Source organism: Atta colombica, unplaced genomic scaffold (assembly GCF_001594045.1).
Source record: "Atta colombica isolate Treedump-2 unplaced genomic scaffold, Acol1.0 scaffold125, whole genome shotgun sequence".
Lineage (NCBI taxonomy): Eukaryota > Metazoa > Arthropoda > Insecta > Hymenoptera > Formicidae > Atta > Atta colombica.
Genome location: NW_017259212.1, coordinates 576,920 through 579,591, shown reverse-complemented (window position 1 = coordinate 579,591; position 2,672 = coordinate 576,920). Strand labels below are relative to the sequence as shown.

Sequence of the window (2,672 nt, the reverse complement as noted above, 5' to 3'; positions counted from 1 at the left end):
ATATAAAATGTATGTTATTGTTCTCGTTATGACATTGCGCTATTTTGTTTGTATTCGCTTATACTTGAATTAAAATATTAATAAAAAATTTTTTCTAGAATTAATGCATTTATTGTTTGAAAGTGCGTTCTCTAATATTAAAAATATTTAATTGAAGTAATATCTATATGGAATAATTAGTATAGAAGGAAACATCTAATATATATTTTGCTCCAATAATAATGGATTACAAAGTAACGTTTTTTATATAGATGACTTACATATCACATTTCATAATTTCATTCATTATATATATAACACATACATACATGTGTATTACATTGTAGGGCCAATTGAGATAATTCAACAAAAACTATATGCAAGATTGTATAAGAAACCTAAAAAAAACCTTGCTACTGAAGCTTTAATGTATATTAAAAGTTATTGAGCAGTAAGCACTACGAAATCTATATGTATATTCATAATATATATCTGACATCAGATATACATTATAACTACATATTTAAAATCTAAATCGTGTCATAATTTTTCACATTCATTCAAAGAAAGTTTAAAGCGTATTTAAAAGAAAGTGCACTTTAAAATTGTATTCAGTCATTCGTATGTATCATCTTGATAAGAAAATACTTTTTAATAAATTTGTTTCAACAATTTATTAATGAACACACTGGCATTTCATTACGCATATTGAGAATTTTATATACATACTACGATCCAGATAATCTAATCGGATTTAAATCAATGAGAAGTGTAAAGTGTTATATAATATAATAATATATAATATGTAGACGTGATTGTTAATAAAGTAAAGAATGTAATTCATGTTATATTAAAAATGAATCTGATTACGCTTATTATATCTCTTTTATAACATAACAGAAATAATCATAATATTAAAATCATTATAATATTAAAATTTAGCATTATGTTATATATACATATTTATGTACACTTGTATCAAATATGATTAAGGATCTCGACACTGTAAGAAAGATTATTATATCAAATATATTAGAAATAATATTACAGATATTTTCGATTGCAGACATTCCCAAAAAAGTACTTTTAACCTATCGCATTAGCATGATTACATTTTAAAAAGATCTTGAATAAAGGCGTATAATTTTATTACTAGCTTCTATATTTTAGGAGCTATCCATCGTTTTCTTAGGAGATAGTCCAAGCAAATATACTTTGTTGATGAAAATCGTTGGAGCATTGATTCTTTGTTAGAAACTTCTACACATAGTTTTGATTCCAGAATATTCCTCATGCGCCGGATTTAAATCAACGAAGCCTAGTTTGCCATAAAATTCGTGAGATTCTTTGTCTGTTGCCAACATCGTTGTGTGTACTCCAAAAGAACCTATCTCACAAAACATCCCACAAATACATTTATATTTAAAAATAAAAATGTAAAATTTGAACATTAAATATATTATTATATCACAAATATTAAGTATAATATCACAAAAAAGTATGTACACATAATCAATTTTCAATAAAGATTGAATTGTCTATTTTATTTCAATAAAAAAGATTTCAATAAAAAACGTACCATTTGCTCTTAAAGCTGCAAGAACGCAGGTTACTAAACGTTTACAAATAGACTGATCTGTTACACTTGATAGTATACCGCATATAAGTTTTGACGGATGCTGTCTGCACAATTGTTCCGACACATCCGGAATAAATGAATGGAAGTACTGTATAGCATCCTGCAATTTTCATTTAAAAGTTGTTAGAATATCATATAAAAAGATATAAGTAAAATCATTAATTTCCCATACCTGAACATTTTGTGGCAACTCGCTAATACTATTGTCTAAAGGATATTTCATTCGCAATTCAGGAATCCATGAAATAGCCATTTTTTGATTGTAAGACTTTACATTTAGCGTAGCCACTGTGTAACCTGCTATACCATTTTCATCCTCAACAATCATACATAATTCCGGACTCAACGTTAGAAATCCTCCGATAAGTCTAACAAATAGGTAGATATTAAAAGTTTATTCAAAATAAAAATAAGTAAATATATTTAAAAAATATACATACCTGTCTGCTACAGCTGATGAAGTCGTACAATTATTAATTTGATTGCACACCGTATAAACCGCCTCTTCGTCACTTGGTAAGTATGGCCGAATTGTATATATTTTACTATTGGGAACTTCTGGTGCTTTATAGACGAATAAGTCATTGCCACTATCAACTGGGATTAATCTCTAAACATGTGAATAAAATGTTTCTTCAATACATCTCATTTTTTTTATAAACAAACATAAATAAATGTCAGCAAATTAAGTGTACCTGTAAATCAGCCGTAAGTCCACCACGAAATACCCAGGGTTCTTGTTCACCACTCATAAATGTTTCTTTCCAACCATTTGAAAACCCTATCCCAAGATACAGAATCATTTTTAATAAATCATGAAATGCTAGAGTTAAATTCGCGCGTTATGCGTGTAGTTTAATTTCGATTGGCCTCCACTGCTCTGGGCATCAATTTTGCTTAAATCTTTAACATGCAAAGATACAATTCGATTGAAAATATCTTTCTTTCTTTTATTTGGGAATACCTTTCTGCTCTACATCAAATAAAGTATGAAAGAAAGAATGATTGATTCAATCGGATAACTAAGGTGCATCAATTTTTACAGATTTAAAAT

At 27.7% G+C, this 2,672-nt stretch overlaps 1 protein-coding gene across 3 annotated transcripts in view; it reads right to left on the bottom strand.

The window, feature by feature from the left end:
- Window positions 1-1,047: 1,047 nt before the first annotated feature.
- LOC108694805 (protein O-GlcNAcase) overlaps window positions 1,048-2,672 on the bottom strand; it is an 8,486-nt gene continuing 6,861 nt past the window's right edge. For all 3 annotated transcript variants that reach the window (XM_018204472.1, XM_018204474.1, XM_018204473.1), the window contains 5 exons: window positions 2,314-2,399; window positions 2,059-2,228; window positions 1,791-1,986; window positions 1,559-1,718; window positions 1,048-1,366 (listed from right to left, as the gene is read on the bottom strand). In XM_018204472.1, coding sequence (XP_018059961.1) covers window positions 1,230-1,366; window positions 1,559-1,718; window positions 1,791-1,986; window positions 2,059-2,228; window positions 2,314-2,399 — 749 coding nt within the window. In that variant the 3' untranslated portion in view covers window positions 1,048-1,229. The remainder of the gene's footprint in view (window positions 1,367-1,558; window positions 1,719-1,790; window positions 1,987-2,058; window positions 2,229-2,313; window positions 2,400-2,672) is intronic.